Below are 17,897 nucleotides of genomic sequence, written 5' to 3' on the forward strand. Positions count from 1 at the left end.
AGTATGCAATACTAAAAGGGACAAAAATCAAAGGAGTAAACATGTGATCAATGTGCTTCTTCTTGTCTTTGGGCTGGGTCAGGCCAGAGCACTTCGTTGACATCACAAGCAATATTGTCCCTCCCGAGGCAACGGGGGAAGAAGCCTCTTGTGTGCCGTATCCAGCCCTGACATGATTCCTCATCTATATCACCACAGGCTAAATCCATGGCTTGCAGCAGATTTACTCTGGTGTAGGGTTGTCTATCATACACTTTCCATCTGGTCATTGGTCAGAATAACCACAAAACGGCATTATCATACCAAATGATGTACCAAATACCAAATGCTATCCTGTCCACCAATCAAGGCTATTTATGTAAATATGTACAAATGTGTATCAACACACCCACACGATCAGACTGAGGATTTCAATGGAAGAAGGAGGCTCAGGGAAATAAATGATGCAAAATATATTTTGAGTTATTTTCATGAAATATACACACAAAGTGTTTTATTAGACATACAGTGAGGATTTAAAAACATAATTAAAAAAACACAGTAGCATCAACCCTAACCCTATCCTTTATCATCATTTCCTCCTACTTTTTATACTACTTTGAACCCTTAAAGTACTGTAGCTCGGATCCGCATGACTCTCCCATTGACCCAAGGTGCAGGAGCCTGGCTCCGCCTGACTCTCCCATTGACCCAAGGTGCAGGAGCCTGGCTCCGCCTGACTCTCCCATTGACCCAAGGTGCAGGAGCCTGGCTCCGCCTGACTCTCCCATTGACCCAAGGTGCAGGAGCCTGGCTCCGGCTGACTCTCCCATTGACCCAAGGTGCAGGAGCCTGGCTCCGCCTGACTCTCCCATTGACCCAAGGTGCAGGAGCCTGGCTCCGCCTGACTCTCCCATTGACCCAAGGTGCAGGAGCCTGGCTCCGCCTGACTCTCCCATTGACCCAAGGTGCAGGAGCCTGGCTCCGCCTGACTCTCCCATTGACCCAAGGTGCAGGAGCCTGGCTCCGCCTGACTCTCCCATTGACCCAAGGTGCAGGAGCCTGGCTCCGGCTGACTCTCCCATTGACCCAAGGTGCAGGAGCCTGGCTCCGCCTGACTCTCCCATTGACCCAAGGTGCAGGAGCCTGGCTCCGGCTGACTCTCCCATTGACCCAAGGTGCAGGAGCCTGGCTCCGCCTGACTCTCCCATTGACCCAAGGTGCAGGAGCCTGGCTCCGCCTGACTCTCCCATTGACCCAAGGTGCAGGAGCCTGGCTCCGGCTGACTCTCCCATTGACCCAAGGTGCAGGAGCCTGGCTCCGCCTGACTCTCCCATTGACCCAAGGTGCAGGAGCCTGGCTCCGGCTGACTCTCCCATTGACCCAAGGTGCAGGAGCCTGGCTCCGCCTGACTCTCCCATTGACCCAAGGTGCAGGAGCCTGGCTCCGCCTGACTCTCCCATTGACCCAAGGTGCAGGAGCCTGGCTCCGGCTGACTCTCCCATTGACCCAAGGTGCAGGAGCCTGGCTCCGGCTGACTCTCCCATTGACCCAAGGTGCAGGAGCCTGGCTCCGCCTGACTCTCCCATTGACCCAAGGTGCAGGAGCCTGGCTCCGGCTGACTCTCCCATTGACCCAAGGTGCAGGAGCCTGGCTCCGCCTGACTCTCCCATTGACCCAAGGTGCAGGAGCCTGGCTCCGCCTGACTCTCCCATTGACCCAAGGTGCAGGAGCCTGGCTCCGCCTGACTCTCCCATTGACCCAAGGTGCAGGAGCCTGGCTCCGGCTGACTCTCCCATTGACCCAAGGTGCAGGAGCCTGGCTCCGCCTGACTCTCCCATTGACCCAAGGTGCAGGAGCCTGGCTCCGGCTGACTCTCCCATTGACCCAAGGTGCAGGAGCCTGGCTCCGGCTGACTCTCCCATTGACCCAAGGTGCAGGAGCCTGGCTCCGGGAAGCTCCGGTTCAATTTCACAACTGCTTTAGACCTACACCTATATCTAACTATTTAACCTATGTTTTATGGACTTGTTAACATCATGTTGCTGTATGTACAAACAAATGAAGTGCACAGTCCAATGACTATGACACAGCAGGTGTAGTCTCACTGTACCTCCAGCAGAGGGCAGTGTTTACCCAAATCAGGAATTTGTTACCCAATGATCCAGGGCCCAATGCGATTTGATCAAATTATACGTTTTTATACGGACCTCTTTTTATAACCTTGACTGTCACTGCATGTACATTGTAATATTAAACCAATGTACTTTCTAATGTATGGAGAGAGAAAATGATCTTTCCATTGTTTACAGTAAAATACTTTTAGAATGCACCATGTTTGAAGCAATAATGTACTGTGTATAAAACCTGAATTGCTTATGCCATGCATTGGCCAATGAGAGGCTTTAGCCACCACCGGTCGGCCATATTGGCACTCCTCAGAAGACCAGTCTTCCAAAGGAGTTAATGGAATTCTACAGTATTTCAATGAAATGTTTCAAGGACAAAATTACATGTATTTAAGTGTTTGTTTGTGGTGGGGAAAGTAACACTAGAACTTTCTAAAAAAGGAAATTGTTTTTAGATATAAAGTTTTCTTTGTTTTGTATGTTTAGTTCACATAATATAATTTAAAAGTATGCATTAAATTGTCTGTAGAATAAACATGGCAAAAACAAATATAAACATGAATAAATGCATTTTATATAGCTTTATTGACAATTAAGTGCCTTCGATGGAGGTGTGGTGGCTTCAAAACAGTTCCTCCTGTCAGTCATGAAGAGGCCAATTTGGACCAGAGTTAAGCATGCTTAAGTGGAACATAATTCTCTCTTTATGCACTTGTCTCTCAATGCGTAGTCTGATCTTGAAGTTAAGCATGAGAATAGCATGCTACTTATCCGTTATTCGTTCGGGGTGGAGATCTAAGAAATGAAGGCGTGGTGGAGGTGTGTCTACGAAGACAACATATCCTGACTGACTTAATCCCTCATAGTTCCACCACCTTTACACAGGAGGAAACCATGAATAAGTATTAACTTCTCCATAAACTGTCATTTATAATTGAGAAGAGCTATTGATAAGAGCTCGCTAAATGAATAATCAGTTTGGAGAAGCGGATTGTAAATACACAGACATTGTTTTAAATCATTTTTCCTTATGATCCCTGGAGACGAATGTGAAACCAGTCATATGGAAGCAAAGTGAAAATCATATCAATATGACATGCATTGTGGCCCCTTTTTCCACAGTGAAGTAGGCTATAAATAACTGTTTGGTCAGAATTTTTATTGTGTGCCCTCATTTTTGTGAATGAAAATTGGAGACCCAAGCTATGCTTCCGATAGGCTGCTATGCTTCCGATACCCTATTTTAAGGGATGGCTTAAGATAAATGTACTGAAAACCCTATTGAATGAAAATTCCATGAGAAAAATCTGGGTTTTCCGAGGTTTAATTGAATGTATTCGGCGCCCACAAGGGAACCGCACCTGCAAAGCCTGTTATGCACCTACATAAGGTGTCTGAATACCAACTACTGAGAAGTGCATAGGAAAGATGTGGGTAGTTAAGCCGTACATTTCTTAAGTCCGATTCGGGCCCATAGTGTATAACATATATAAATCATTGGTTAGAAGTGATGTGGTAATGGAATGCAGAGTGGAGCAACTAGCTGGGCCTCTTCCTTTACATGTGATGTTTGTCATGTTTAACATCAATCATTAGTTGCTTTTATGAGGATCCTCTGTGCTGGTCTATGTTTCTCAACACATTCATTAGGGATGTCTGGTTTCTCTGAGCATAGAACAGAGGAGCCCAGCACATCTAATCTGACTTCTCTCTCTTTAGCCAGAAGACTCAATGTGGACTTCAGCACAGCTTGGCTTCCCTGGAAAACTGCTTTCGGGGAGTTCTTGTTGTGATACAACCCTTCTTCCAAATCATTAGATTAACTTGTTGGGGAACCAAGCTATTTTTTTTTTAATTTCTACTGGCACAGAATCAAAGAAGTTCTTTAGGGATTACGGTATCTGGTTTTATTTAATGTACAAAGCTGAGCCTGCCTCATACATAAACAGCTCTTCTCACTAAAGTACCTGTGCCTTCATTATCAAGTCATTTTCAGTGACATAATTATTTTGAATTTTGCTTTTTTTAGTCATGTTTTCAAAGAGAATTGGAGAACTGACCTCACTTTTTGATTTGACATATGGATTTGGTAAGTCATTGATAAGTTGGCAGCCCAAGCTGTAGGGTTCAACACTGAGTGTACCATGGTGTAGTGAGAAACTACAGCCAAAGTATTTGAGTGAAATTGAACTCAAGTCATGTTTTGGAAATGCACAAATAAGTGAATCCACATGGGCCCACAAGTCAGCTAACACAGCCATCTAACTAGCTCTGACCCTCTGCCATTCATGTCTAATCAAAGGCCACCTCTGTTGAAGAGAGCACCAGCATTGATCTGTTAACCATTCACTCTGTATGAAGCAAGACAAAAGCATTGTAATATGGAAGCATTCAACACACAGAAATCAATTGAAAAGCATTAAAATATTTTATTATTTCTTATTTTACAGTATTAGTAAAGTAGCAAGACCTATGATGTTGATGCAATTAGTGACCATAGAACCTGGATCATTCCATTTTATATAACCTACGTACACACTGTAAGTACATATGATTCTTAAAATCATCTTTGGATAACACATAGCAAACAAGCATCTTGTTCAATTCCGTACCAATTCCCATTACATTCAAAACACGAATATTAAAAAATAAACATACATCATCAGTTACAAATCTGAACTATTATTTAAAAAAAGAAACAAACAGGATTACTTTTCTACAAAATTTATGGCACATAGTGCATCAAGTATTCTTTCAATTTCTGATACAGACCTCATCATAGTATAATTGCCTATCAAACAAGAATGATAGCCAAAGGTTTTCTAGCTGCTCATTGACTTTTGTAAGGGGTTTTCTACCTACCATTCCTTAAATCAAAAGTAGCTGCATTGTCTGACAAAAGTTCTAATCTGCATCTATGAAACTTTGGTTAAAGCTTAACATCGGCGTACCAGCATGGCAGGGTTGCCAAATCTGCCCCAGTTATAGTGGTGAAAAAGAGTACCATTTACCTAAATGATGATAGAGCTACTTCAGGCAGGTTCACTCATGTAGTTCAGGATATCTGGCAACCCTCCAGGTTGGTCTTCAGCTACATTAATAAAAGGACCATGACATGTTCTGCAAAGCATTGTGGGCATTATTCTGTAGTAGTACATTTACACTAGGCATGAAGCTAATGGCAGTTCCAATGCCAGTAGTGAGTTCCTTCTCAAGATTAGTGGTGATGTCAGTGCTATTAAAGCACCATTCAAAGAGCCTCTTTCAGATTAGTAGTTACTCACCCTACACACTGTAATACCATTTCAGCAACAAACAAGTAAACCAAACAATAGCTTCCCGGCTTCTAGTAGTCATTGTAGTACAAAAACATGTATCTATGTATCATTACAGTATAAATATGGTCAAAGAAATATTTGACGATATAATGAAATACATCTCATGGATGCTTGTGAGAGGTAGGGTCGCGTGCAGGGGACATGATCTGGAAAACAATGTCACAAGTGAACTAAGCCAAACTAGTTTTTGACTGGAGATGAGAGCTCGGCCTTGACTTTCCACCTCTTAAATGATGTAGACAACAGTTCCCACCTTATGAATTAATTTAAATATATAAACAAACTGTTTTCCAGGGACAAACAACCATTTTTCCCCCCCCCAGACCACATCACCAATGAGTTAGTGTCTATTGGTTGTCTCTCTATGACCTGCTAGAGATATTATTCTAATCACATTGTCAGTCAGTAGTCAGCAACATTGGGTTCTGCACCGTGAGGACTAGTCTGGGATGCAGTGGTCAGAAGGCATAGTACTCCTCACTGTAACCTTTGACCTTTGAGATAAGGCAAGTCTGGTTGACCATTAGTAGAAGAATGCACAACAACAGTAGTACACAAACCCTAGCTAACTAATTGGTGAACAAATATTTCCCGAAAAAACCCATGTCTGGACGTATCTCCTGATCTGTAGCTTTCTTCTTCCTATCATTTTGGATTAATACTAATCCTAATCCTAACTAACAAGAACAGCCTTTTGGCAGGAATGAGTAATAACCCACGCGTCATGACACTGCTAGCGAACACATTTCAAATATTGAGTGAGATGTTCCATTTTAAGAACAAAAAGTTTCCTCGCTGACGGTAGAAAAATAAAAACACTTTGTTCCATAATGACTATTTCACCTTTCTTTTGAGGGCCAACAGAAAAATGGTACCTTTGCGAGATGAGGAAGATCTCACTTCCAACCATGAGAGGATTCTTCCCTAAGCTCGGTACTATACAGTGGCTACCTCAGTGTTGCAACTTCCGACCAGAAATATGACTGTGGCCCTTTGAGACTGTACAATGCTGGAATATGTGAGAGTGTCTGACAAATTCTGCTTTTCATATCCCAATGCAGATTGGTAACCACTACAATTACAAACACTAGCGAGGATGGAACATAATAAGGTTGTCTCTCGTCTTCTTTTAAAGGACCCTGCATGGCTTGCGGTGTGTACACTGAGTATACAAAACATTAAGGACACCCGATCTTTCCATGACATAGACTGACCAGGTGAAAGCTATGATCTCTTATTGATGTCACCTGTTAATATCCACTTCAATCAGTGTAGATGAAGGGGAGGAGACAGTTTAAATAAGGTGTTTTAAGCCTCGAGACAATTGAGACATGGATGTGTGTCATTCAGAGGGTGAATGGGCAAGACAAAATAATTAAGTGTCTTTGAACAGGTATTATGTGCCAGGCGCACCGGTTTGTGTCAAGAACTGCAACGCTGCTGGGTTTTTCCCACTCAACAGTTTCCCGTGTGTATCAAGAATGGTCCACTATCCAAAGGACATCCAGCCAACTTAACACAACTATGGGAAGCATTGGAGTCAACATGGGCCAGCATCCCTGTGGAACGCTTTTGACACCTTGTAGAGTCCACGCCCCAACGAATTGAGGCTGTTCTGAGGGCAAAAGGGGGCAGTGCAACTCAATATTAGGAGAGTGTTCCTAATATTTTGTATACTCAGCGTAGATTCTTTGAGCTGTCCCTATGTTCTAGCTGCCGGGTGGGGAGGAAGGGGTGATGAAGGGAGGAGTTAGTGGCCACATTCACAAATGAAGTGCATTGGATCCCCGGAAGCTCTGGTCTGGTGTGTGTTTCACTGCCTGGTCTGACGTTGCTCCGACCCTTACTGGACCTGAACCAGCAGGCCGTTGTGAGGCTGGGGAATGCACTTCCCACAGAAGCCACCACAGCGACCGTAGATTCTTGCCCCGTCCTACAGACAGAGAGGGAGAAATGAGAATTGAATGGGACAGGACAAAAATGAACTTTCCATAGAGAATGAGGATTTTTATTAATGCCTCTAGAAATTCCTCTTGAATGAATCAGATTTGAAAATCAAACAAGTGACAATTCAGACGATAGGACGGTTTAGAGTACAGTCATTCAGAACATCCAGAATTTCTAGTCCTCCTTACCTCTGATCTGTGGACTTTGACAGAGACATAGTTGCCCTGTGAGGTCCACTTGGTTGTCTCAGCCACTTTCAGACCAGTCCCTATGAGGTTGATGCTAAACTGGCCCTGCGGAAGCACACCAGAGTGATTACAATAGACCAACAAACTGAAACTGTTGTAAGTGGACCTGATCAGGAATCAAATACAGTCAATTAGTCTGTATCTAATTTCCATTCTGGTGACTGACAACTAAAGCACCACGGTACAGTGGGCAGACACACTGAGCTCCACTGGACGGTTAAATGTGATTCTGTGGTTACTGGGAAAACGTACGATTTCACACTTCTCTCCAGTTAACAGACTGGACGGGTCAGGGCAGTAAAACCCAGTCAGACAGAACTGAATTTCAACACCTCGGCCAGCAAAGGTTGGCTCAAGGTACCCATCAAGACATACAGGCATACAGATTATAGTCTGTCATTTATAGACTCACAAATGGTCTGTGTTTCATACCTGAGGACACTTGGCAGCGCTGTAACAGTCTCCCGCCGTGGCGAACGGGACGGGACGGCCAAGCAGGGTCTGAGAGAACTGCAGGTCTGTGGCTGGTACACAACGCAGAGACACAGAGCATATGAAGGTCACTGTCAATACACAGACACAGGAGACGAGGGGCTTTAAACAACTACCATGGCTTAAGGCCTAACGACATGACATTTAAGATGATCTTAGTTCCCCTGTTTTTACGGCTTCGTCACGCATGGTGACCATGACCAGTGCGCTCCCTCCCTCCTAGTCTCCCTCCCTGTGTCTCTCTCTCTCTCTCTTTCCTTCCTTCCCTCTCCCTCCCTGTGTCTCTCTCTCTCTCCCTTCCCTCCCTGTCTCTCCCTCTCTCGCTTTGTAAAGTTAATGAGAAACACATTGCACAGCTAGAGCAGCTCATAATCTAAGTCATTATTCTTCCTTTTTTTTTAAGAGTCAAGCCCAAATGAGTTCCTTGCAGTGCGAGGGGAGGGCCTGGCGTGGTGGGAACATGTGCTGTCAGGACCAGAGTAGACAGGGAATGGGATGGGATGGGAAGATGACTGCATGGGTTCTGTGAAGTGGTGGAGTGGAGTGGTGGGCTCCCTCCTCCTAGCCGCACACACATATAATTACCACATATCCTGACCACGCCACATGTGCACTAATCTAAGGCATGCTCAGGGACAACAGGAGAGGTTGGGCTGGACGTCGTAATGGGCAGAGGATAGGAATATCGGCTGGAGATGTTGCGCGTGTGTGTGTGTGTGTGTAAGAGAGAGAGTATGTGTGACTCCCGATGTGTATGTTAGAAAACACAATCGATTTTGTGTGTGTGTGTACGAGCATTTGTGTGTTTGTGAGTATGCCTGCGTGTAACCATGTGTCTGTGAGTTTGTGTCTTAAAGGGGACTGCTTTGACTCTATCCCAGTGACGTGACCAAGGCCCGTTGAAAGGCGATTATCGCGATTTCTGTGAGGAGTATGGCAAAAGGTGTTCAAAATTGCATTCGGTGAGCAATTCCCTCTTGGCAAGACGTTATTCCGTGCTGTGGGTAAGAGGAGTGGGGTGTGTGCAGGGGTAAAACAACATGGATGTGTGGTCTCATTACAGTGGAGTGGTCAGGCAATCACATGGTCATTACTCACTCATTATCCTCAGGGAGCTGATGTCCAGGCGGACCTTGTGGAAGAGAGTGTATCCCGCTGCAGAGTAATCGTTCCTGCAGTCACAGTCCTGCCTTCTGCTGCCATTATACGGGCACTCAAAAGGGTTCAGCAACCTAGACATTAAAAATAATGGTACAGATAAGGTACATTCCTTATATGGAAAATACAGTACATTCTGTCCGTAGACAGCTGGCCGTGATGGGGAGTCCCATAGGGCGGTGCACAATTGGCCCAGCGTCGTCCGAGGTAGGGTCAGTTAAGTCAGTTATGAACAAATTCTTATTTACAATGACGGCCTACACCGGCCAAAACCCGGACGACGCTGGGCCGTAATAAAAGGTACATTTCAAAAAAATAAAAAATAAATAAATACAGGAAGGAATCCTATACATGCTGTCACTCATCACATACACTGGCAACATGGTGGCTCAGTTGGTAGAGCATGGTGCTTGCAAGACCAGGGTTGTGGGTTCAATTCCCATGGGGGACCAGTATGAGAACATTTCTGCACTCACTACTGTAGGTTGCTGTGGGAAAGAGTGTCTGCTAAATGTCAATTGTTGCAGGAGAATAATCTGATTTCGACAAGCACACCTGTATCCATAGACCTCCGAGTAGTTGTCTGTCTGACTGCTCCGCAGTGTAACATATTCCTTAGGGAAATCAGTCTGCATCTCAGCACAGAAGATCTAGGAGGAAACACACGTTGAGACAACAGATGAGGATGTGGCTGAATGACAAAGTGATGGGATGTTATTTTGACAGAGCACACACACACCTGCAGTATCCTGGACTTGACCTTCAGGTTGAACTCCCCATCCATCCTCACTTCCTGTCTCATCTGGACCTCTCTACAGGACATGAACAGCTGACCTGTGATCGGGAATAAGAGGGAGCACCTTTGGGTTTACAGTATTATAGGGGATGGTGCTGGTCAATATGAACATAACAGGATACTGAAATGAAAATGACCATGAAAAACAAAGTTACAAAGTACCGATATTAGAACATTATTTGAACTAATCATTTAATATACATTACCGTTCAAATGTTTGGGGTCACTTAGTTTGGGATCACCTTGTTTTTGAAAGAAAAGCACATTTTTTGTCCATTAAAATAACATAATATAACACTACTCTCTTCTGATAATGGGCCTATGTAGATATTCCATAAAAAAAACAGCCGTTTCCAGCTACAATAGTCATTTACAACATGAACAATGTCTACACTGTATTTCTGATCAATTTTATGTTATTTTAACAAAAAATGTGCTTTTCTTTCAAAAACAAGGGCATTTCTAAGTGACCCCAAACTCTTGAACAGTAGTGTAACTGTAGCGTATAATGGAAGAGTCCCCGTAGTGCTACAGTAGACTTCACATAGGTCAGTAAATGATCGTGTTCCACAAAACGTTAGAAGCATTCCAATAAATAAACAGCAGGAAAAACTCAACGAAAATGATTTGTATCTGGTCAAGGTGTGAGTAGGAGTTCAACACTGGGGGGGGGCCTTGTTAAAAACATCTCTCTTTGTTTACATTCCCCCCACAGTTGTTCCTATGCGGTTGGAGGCCAGAACTCTCCGATTAGCTGATAGTATGAATACTTCACTGGTGAACCGGCTGTCAACCGAGCATTTCCCTTTCGCCCGATGCCTGACTTGGCAAGAGACTTAACGGCAGAATGCTCCACAGTGAGACCGTGTCTAAACATCTGAGGCGACTCAGCTAACACACAGCCAGGGTCAGGAGTGAAGGTCTCCCCCAGCCTCAGCCCCAGACCCAGTCACGGAACCAGACCCAATCTCAGACTCAACTCCAGTCTTAACCCCAACCGTAGCACACTGCAAGCTGTCTGTCGCCAACTCACTATTTATTGTTTCAGAAATCAACTTCTCCAAGAGAGGCTTAAAGTCAAGGTTAACGTAAAGTGTTCAAATAAAGAAACAAGTTGACATTCTATAAACACCATCAGACAAATCACAATATACAGCGCAGTCTATTCAATACTATTACTATACACATTCCTGTTTGGCAATAAGCACTGCATGGATCAGACAAGTTGGCAAGGAAAGCACATCTACGTTTTAGGCCTAATACTTCAGGGAGAGGCTGGGTAGAAATAGTGGAGATGAGCAGCAGAGAGGCTGTGTAGAAATAGTGGAGATGAGTAGCAGAGAGGCTGTGTAGAAATAGTGGAGATGAGTAGCAGAGAGGCTGTGTAGAAATAGTGGAGATGAGCAGTCGAGAGGCTGTGTAGAAATAGTGGAGATGAGTAGCAGAGAGGCTGTGTAGAAATAGTGGAGATGAGTAGCAGAGAGGCTGTGTAGAAATAGTGGAGATGAGTAGCAGAGAGGCTGTGTAGAAATAGTGGAGATGAGTAGCAGAGAGGCTGTGTAGAAATAGTGGAGATGAGTAGCAGAGAGGCTGTGTAGAAATAGTGGAGATGAGCAGTCGAGAGGCTGTGTAGAAATAGTGGAGATGGGTAGCAGAGAGGCTGTGTAGAAATAGTGGCGATGAGTAGTCGAGAGGCTGTGTACACTAGAAGTAGTATTGTAGAGACTCACACTCTCGCTCTCGGCAGGCGGCCCGTGACTCGGGCCTCTCGGCTGGACGGCAGTGTTTGGACGGTTGGCCTTTAGAGGCCAGACACTCCAACCTGCGCTCCTTCACTCCCGCTCCACACGTCTGGGAGCACTGAGGACCACATAAAGGGCATCAATTACATGGAAACTACTGACACATTACACACTCACAGTACAAAACAAAACTGTATCAAGTAACTGTTGTTTCAATATCATGATCTGATACTGTTTACCAACCCCTCTCTCTCCCTCTCCCCATTCTGTCCATCCCCATTTTTCTCTCTCTCAAACACACTGAAACACACCTTGCTCCATGGGCCAACTTTCCAGTAGGCAGCTTGTAGGCAGTCCCTAAGGAGGCACTGTCTGGTGCCAGGAGGGTGGGGCTCTGGACAGTGGGGGCGGGACTGTGCAGAGGACTGGGCATCATATGGGTGCAGGGTCAGGGAGGATGGCATCACAGAGCAGGACACTATACGCTGTTGGTAGCCAACTCCACAGCTGGTAGAGCACTGGAATTCACACACAATGGAGATCACACCTTAGTGGATATACAGTGGGGCAAAAAAGTATTTAGTCAGCCACCAATTGTGCAAGTTCTCCCACTTAAAAAGATGAGAGGCCTGTAATTTGTGGAAACATCATGCTTTGGGGCTGTTTTTTGACTGATCCGTGTAAAGGAAAGAATGAATGGGGCCATGTATCGTGAGATTTTGAGTGAAAACCTCCTTCCATCAGCAAGAGCATTGAAGATGAAACGTGGCTGGGTCTTTCAGCATGACAATGATCCCAAACACACCGCCCGGGCAACGGAGGAGTGGCTTCGTAAGAAGCATTTCAAGGTCCTGGAGTGGCCTAGCCAGTCTCCAGATCTCAACCCCATAGAAAATCTTTGGAGGGAGTTGAAAGTCCGTGTTGCCCAGCAACAGCCCCAAAACATCACTGCTCTAGAGGAGATCTGCATGGAGGAATGGGCCAAAATACCAGCAACAGTGTGTGAAAACCTTGTGAAGACTTACAGAATACTTATTTTCCACCATAATTTGCAAATAAATAAATTAAAAATCCTACAATGTGATTTTCCCACTTCCCTCATTTTGTCTGTCATAGTTGAAGTGTACCTATGATGAAAATTACAGGCCTCTCTCATCTTTTTAAGTGGGAGAACTTGCACAATTGGTGGCTGACTAAATACTTTTTTTGCCCCACTGTAGAGACATGTGGATAAACACAATATATCCATTTGTCTTTGACGACCTAGCTAGTCAAATACTGTTGGGAAATCGTTACATCGAATGACGCAAAGATCTAAAGGTAGAATAATAATACATGGGATTTGAATAGCGATTTTCAAGGACGCAGTCGCTTTGCAATTCTAGAAGTGAAAAAGCGACAAACAGGAGGCAGGGGTTCCCTAAACCAAGGTTCCTACCTGTGACCACTCCCCTGTCATCCACGTGTAGTGGCAGGCTGCTCCACTGCAGGGCTGGCGCAGGGCAGGGCAAGAAGAGGGGTCACAGAGGGCGTCCTGGACAGGGGTCAGCCCAGCCCCCACGCACAGAACCTTCCTGTTCCTCATACCCTCTCCACAGGTGGCGTTACACTGCGGAGAACAGACAGAGGACGAGAACAACATGAGGGTCAGTCATCGTGTCAACATCAAAAGGCACTATACATAATACAAGTGTAAACTTGTCCCCAGTCTCAATTGCTACCGCATATAGATTCGACACATAGACAGAGAGAGAGAGACAGAGACAGAGACAGAGAGAGAGAAGAGAGAGAGGAGAGAGGAGAGAGAGAGAGAGAGAAGAGAGAGAGGAGAGAGGAGAGAGAGAGAGGAGAAAGAGAGAGAGACCCAACCAAATCATGAGAAAACAAAAAGATAATTCTTTCCAATGTGTCAAATAATTAACAAAAAAACAGAGCAAACTAGAATGCTATTTGGCCCTACACAGAGAGTACACAGTGGCAGAATACCTGACCACTGTGATTGACCCAAAATTAAGGAAAGCTTTGACTATGTACAGACTCAGTGAGCATGGCCTTGCTATTGAGAAAGTCCGCCGTAGGCAGACATGGCTCTCAAGAGAAGACAGGCTATGTGCTCACTGCCCACAAAATGAGGTGGAAACTGAGCTGCACTTCCTAACCTCCTGCCCAATGTATGACCATATTAGAGAGACATATTTCCCTCAGATTACACAGATCCACAAAGAATTTGAAAACAAATCCAATTTTGATAAACTCCCATATCTACTGGGTGAAATTCCACATTGTGCCATCACAGCAGCAAGATGTGTGACCTGTTGCCACGAGAAAAGGGCAACCAGTGAAGAACAAACACCATTGTAAATACAACCCATATTTATGCTAATTTATTTTCCCTTGTATACCTTAACCATTTGTACATTGTTAAAACACTGTATATATATATATATATATACATAATATGACACTTGTAATGTCTGAAACTTCTGTATGTGTAATGTTTCCTGTTAATTTTTATTGTTTATTTCACTTTATATATTATCTACCTCATTTGCTTTGGCAATGTTAACACATGTTTCTCCCATGCCAATAAAGCCATTGAATTGAGAGAGAGAGAGAGAGAGAGAAAGGAGAGAGAAAAAGGAGAGAGAGAGAGAGAAAGGAGAGAGAGAGAGAGAGAGAGAAAGGAGAGAGAGAGAGAGAAAGGAGAGAGAGAAATGAGAGAGAGAGAGAGAAAGGAGAGAGAGAAAGGAGAGAGAGAGAGAGAGAAAGGAGAGAGAGAGAGAGAGAGAGAGAGAGAGAGAAAGGAGAGAGAGAAAGGAGAGAGAGAAAGGAGAGAGAGAAAGGAGAGAGAGAAAGGAGAGAGAGAGAGAGAGAGAGAGAGAGAGAGAGAGAGAGAGAGAGAGAAAGGAGAGAGAGAGAGAGAGAGAAAGGAGAGAGAGAGAGAGAGAGAGGAGAGAGAAATGAGAGAGAGAGAGAAAGGAGAGAGAGAAAGGAGAGAGAGAGAGAAAGGAGAGAGAGAGAGACAGCTGGCTGACGAAGTGAATACAGTAAAGTGTGGAACAAAGGGTAACGTCTTCAGATTGGCATAGGGGGCAGTGTTGGACCGCTAGCAGAGATATCCCCCGAGAAGTTCTACCAGGTTTGGTTGTTTCCTCCAGATGGTCAAACTCTAGAAGAAAACGGTTCTGTGTAAAAAAACAAATGTATTCTACACTTTATCCAGGAGAGGAACAGTAAGCATGATATGACATCTCATGTTGCTTTCAAGAACAACCCCAACGATAAAGCAAACAGCACGTCATGGGTGGAGACGAGTTGGTTTTGAGTGAACTCAAAACGACGGTTTAGAGAGGTAGTTAAGAGTGAAGACAGGTATGCCGATGTGAGAGTAGGCACACTACAGTTTGAATGGCTAAAGCATCATGTCCTACGAAATCAAATGATCAGTTTTGTTTGTAAGAATCTCTCATTCTAAGCCCGAAATGATTTCTGGGCCAGAAATGTCTGTTTCTGAGACAGGAGGCTGTAAACGATCATTGGAATGCACAGCAACACAGGCAGACAGGATCTGAGTGCGTGCAAACATTCCTGCACCAGGAAGCAGCACAAAGTCCTTACATGGCGCTCATCTTTTTGTGTCCTGAACTTTGGCGACAATGTAGGGGTGGGGGGTGGGGGGGACATAAAAGAAAGAGAGGGGCCAAGGGTAGAAAACACTGAGTTCAAGGGGACTGCTCAGTGCTCACGTCACACAGTGTAGTGCCCCTCGAAAAGACAAAAACCGCAGAGCTGATACGGATCAGTGCTTTGAGGTTTGGATGTGATTTATCATAGACTGATGGTTATCATTCAAACCCTCATTGTGTGATGCAGGAGTGCTGGGCTACCTTAGCGACCTCACAAACACAGCTGGTCTGGTTCACTTGCTCTAGTCTAGTGGAAAGAGCTGTGTCCGAGAGCTGCCAATAACAAATCTCCAGTATGATGATTTTATGTCTTTCTCTCGCACACAAACACCCTAACCGCTGTGTATTCATTAAACACACATGCTAGCAACTGGAGTCTGCCTCTATTAACAAATGTATGCGAATATAATCAAATGATGAAATCGTATTTAAAAGCACATTGGCTCTCTGAAGTTCTGTCCCGGGACATTCAACAAATTCTCTTCCCCTTGTGGAATTTTGGGGAAGCGATGCATTCTAAACTGAGGTTACACTAGGGGCTTAGTGTTTTTTTGTGCTTGTCCAGACACCCAGAAGACAAACATGTCCAGTGGACAGCCCCACTTCGTCACTGTGCCTCACACATGGCGGCCTTGCCTGGGTATTCTGGAGTGTTTGTTTAGGGGGGGAGGGGGATAGTAAAGAGAGCACGTTGATGGTCGGCTACTGATCAAGCCCTAAACAGGACCCATAGCACATAGAGGTGAATTTGAAGTTTGATGGGAGAAACCCCAAACCTACAATAAGACAGTTATATGGAGGGGCTGGTGACGAGCCCCTGTTTGTGTCAAAGGAGAAGGAAGAGGAAGAGAAAATGGAAGTGAAATAGAAAGAAGGAGATGGAAAGACAAAGAGAACGATAGACAGAGGTCAATACTTACATCTTGCCACTCTCCGGCTGCCCAGGTGTAATGGAGACACTCAGTAGCCTGGCAGGGCTGGGCAGTGGCAGGATGGTTGTGGGAACCACACAGCTCTTCTCTTACCCGTCCTGTACCCTTCAGTCTGCAGTACACTTCTCTGTTCTGGACCCCTACTCCACAGGGGACAGAGCACTACAAATACACACAAACGCATAAACACACACGTTAGATTGCCTGACACAAAACACACACTGACAGAAAGAAGCACACACGACATAAGTCTGCACACAAAGGCGTTTCACGAACACCTTCAGCAGCCACTTTTTATTCCCAAATGCAACATTTTGGTGATTTTAAACACAGAGTGAGAGTTAATCATCTGATTACATTTCCTGCTCAGAGAACTTTTTTTGTCATTCCACTGGTACCGTAATCAAATCAAATCAAATTGTATTTGTCACATGCGTCGAATATCACAGGTGTAGACCTTACAGTGAAATGCTTACTTACGAGCCCCTAACCAACAGTGCAGTTTCAAAAAATATGGATAAGAATAAGAGATAAAAGTAACAAGTAATTAAAGAGCAGCAGTAAAAAATAACAATGTATACAGGAGGGTGCCGGTACAGAGTCAATGTGTGGTGGCACCGGTTAGTTGAGGTAGTATGTGCATGTAGGTAGAGTAAATTAAAGTGACTATGCACAACATAGAGTGGCAGTTGTGTGGAGATGGGAGGGGGGGGGGTAAAAAATAGTCTGGGTAGCCATTTGACTAGATGTTCAGGAGTCGTATGGCATGGGCTGCAGCAACCAGATCTGAAATCTAAACCAAAACACATACATTTTCCCATCATGTCCCCTCTCACCCTATCTGACCGGGACTAAGTAAACATAAACTCAGCAAAAAAAGAAATGTCCTCTCACTGTCAACTGTTTAATTTTCAGCAAACTTAACGTATAAATATTTGTAGGAACATAACAAGATTCAACAACTGAGACATAAACTGAACAAGTTCCACAGATTTGTGACTAACAGAAATTGAATAATGTGTCCCTGAACAAAGGGGGGGGTCAAAATCAAAAGTAACAATTAGTATCTGGTGTGGCCACCAGCTGTATTAAGTACTGCAGTGCATCTCCTCTTCATTGACTGCACCAGATTTGCCAGTTCTTGCTGTGAGATGCTACCCCACTCTTCCACCAAGGCACCTGCAAGTTCCCGGACATTTCTGTGGGAAATAGCCCTAGCCCTCACCCTCCGATCCAACAGGTCCCAGACGTGCTCAATGGGATTGAGATCTGAGCCCTTCGCTGGCCATGGCAGAACACTGACATTCCTGTCTTGCAGGAAATCACGCACAGAACGAGCAGTATGGCTGGTGGCATTGTCATGCTGGATGATCATGTCAGGATGAGCCTGCAGGAAGGGTACCACATGAGGGAGGAGGATGTCTTCCCTGTAACGCACAGCATTGAGATT

General features: G+C 44.8%; 1 protein-coding gene across 1 annotated transcript in view; it reads right to left on the reverse strand.

The window, feature by feature from the left end:
* Window positions 1-4,517: 4,517 nt before the first annotated feature.
* Window positions 4,518-17,897, reverse strand: part of LOC135509501 (A disintegrin and metalloproteinase with thrombospondin motifs 20-like) — a 135,993-nt gene continuing 122,613 nt past the window's right edge. Inside the window, exons 29-38 of the mRNA XM_064930223.1 lie at window positions 16,436-16,609; window positions 13,268-13,438; window positions 12,141-12,347; window positions 11,818-11,947; window positions 10,031-10,125; window positions 9,847-9,941; window positions 9,232-9,365; window positions 8,074-8,165; window positions 7,582-7,686; window positions 4,518-7,379 (exon numbers count right to left, since the gene is read on the reverse strand). Of these exons, the coding sequence (XP_064786295.1) occupies window positions 7,290-7,379; window positions 7,582-7,686; window positions 8,074-8,165; window positions 9,232-9,365; window positions 9,847-9,941; window positions 10,031-10,125; window positions 11,818-11,947; window positions 12,141-12,347; window positions 13,268-13,438; window positions 16,436-16,609 (1,293 nt within the window). The 3' untranslated portion in view covers window positions 4,518-7,289. The remainder of the gene's footprint in view (window positions 7,380-7,581; window positions 7,687-8,073; window positions 8,166-9,231; window positions 9,366-9,846; window positions 9,942-10,030; window positions 10,126-11,817; window positions 11,948-12,140; window positions 12,348-13,267; window positions 13,439-16,435; window positions 16,610-17,897) is intronic.

The sequence above is a fragment of the Oncorhynchus masou genome, chromosome 22 (assembly GCF_036934945.1).
Source record: "Oncorhynchus masou masou isolate Uvic2021 chromosome 22, UVic_Omas_1.1, whole genome shotgun sequence".
Lineage (NCBI taxonomy): Eukaryota > Metazoa > Chordata > Actinopteri > Salmoniformes > Salmonidae > Oncorhynchus > Oncorhynchus masou.